The sequence below is a fragment of the Oryzias melastigma genome, linkage group LG5, assembly GCF_002922805.2.
Source record: "Oryzias melastigma strain HK-1 linkage group LG5, ASM292280v2, whole genome shotgun sequence".
Classification (NCBI taxonomy): Eukaryota; Metazoa; Chordata; class Actinopteri; order Beloniformes; family Adrianichthyidae; genus Oryzias; species Oryzias melastigma.
In genome coordinates, this window is record NC_050516.1 from 36,665,831 (window position 1) to 36,667,258 (window position 1,428).

General features: G+C 48.3%; 1 protein-coding gene across 2 annotated transcripts in view; it reads left to right on the top strand.

The window, feature by feature from the left end:
• The first annotated feature begins 566 nt into the window (after nt 1–566).
• The window catches only part of sdc4 (syndecan 4), a 10,961-nt gene continuing 10,099 nt past the window's right edge, over nt 567–1,428 (top strand). The window contains exon 1 of one of the 2 annotated variants that reach the window (XM_024270847.2): nt 567–849. In XM_024270847.2, the coding sequence (XP_024126615.1) occupies nt 796–849 (54 nt within the window). In that variant the 5' untranslated portion in view covers nt 567–795. The remainder of the gene's footprint in view (nt 850–1,428) is intronic. The other variant, XM_024270849.2, reaches the window with a different exon arrangement.

Consider the following 1,428-nt stretch of genomic DNA (forward strand, 5'->3'; position numbering starts at 1 on the left):
CGCATCTCACTTTGGTGAGAGTTAAAATAATGTTAGACATGGTGGCACAGTAAGCTTTTTATTTATTTTATTCATTTACCTTTACTTTTGAAATTATTTTAAAATATTTCACCTTTTTTAGTAAACTTTATTAAACACTCTTTCAGTTTACAAATGTTCACATTCGTGCATTTTGTTAACAATAGGAAACAGAAAACATTAAAATTATTGTGTAACGGCACATCAACATGAAACATTAACAAACCAGACGGTTGTTTTATATATATATATATATAAACTCAAAAAAGTTATAAACAATGTGCAGCTCTTTTAAATATTAAATATTCTTGCAGCCTTCAGATTTTTCATGTGTTCTATTGTTTTATAATTTGATTTAAGGTCCAGTTAAAATACATAAAAATGAGGTTTTTACATTTGTAAAATGGAATTTCCCCAAATTGTAAACAATTGAAAAACTAAAATTAAACTCTATAATAATGGACTAACCGGTGGAACGCGGAAAAATTCCCGGTGACGTCACGGCGGTCCTGATTGGTGGAGAGGACGCTCGGCTGAAGTATATGGGAGCGGGGCGGGCGAGCCGGTGAGAGAGCGGAACGTTCCAGGAGCGGAAGAGCAGAGAGCGGCGTCCCGTGACTGAAGGCAGGAGTTCGGATTCATCTGGACTCGTTCGGAACTCTCGCAGCAGACGGTCTCGCGGTTCTACCTCGCGGTTCTACCGGAACAGCAGCTCCCCGAGAATCCACGGCGAAGCGCCACCGTCCGCTGGGCTCTGTGACAATCCGAGGGTCGGTCATGTTCAGCCTGTGCCTCGTGCTCGCGCTCGCGGCCTCAGTCCTGTCCGAGTCGGTGAGTTCTCCAACTTTTGGATGTTTTCCACACTGTTTGTTTGACGGGAATCCGCTGAAAGTGCGTGTTTTTTTCCCGTGAGCCTTTGCCGCTGCGGCCGCGCTCCTGTTTTGTGATGATCCCGCAGGCTGCGGGGCTCACAAAGGCCCCCGCAGCCTGCCGCCTGGTCCCGCACGGGGCCGGGCTGGGGGGTCGCTCCTCGCCTTTTGTTGACACGCTCCCGCAGCTGGAGGGATGCGGGACGGAGACCGAGCGGCGGGATTCTCCGTTTCTGGAATGTTGTTGGTGGTTTTCAGAGGAAACTTTCCCCGCGAGGATTACAACTTCGGAAACTTTGGGCTGGAATTCCCAGAAAGCTCCGGATTCTTCCCGGAAGTACTTCCGTCGGCTGACCTCCGGGCTGTTTGGTTCTGGTCAGTCTCGGACCGAGCAGCACGACCCCAGAACCGAGCCCGCTCTGTTTTATGGGTTTATAGGCGGTACCGGCCGTGGAGAGCCGCCGTTCGGTGTTCTAACACAGGAGAAAAGGTTCGAGTCCAGTTCGTGTTGGTTCTTTGGTTCTTCACCTTTCAGCTCATA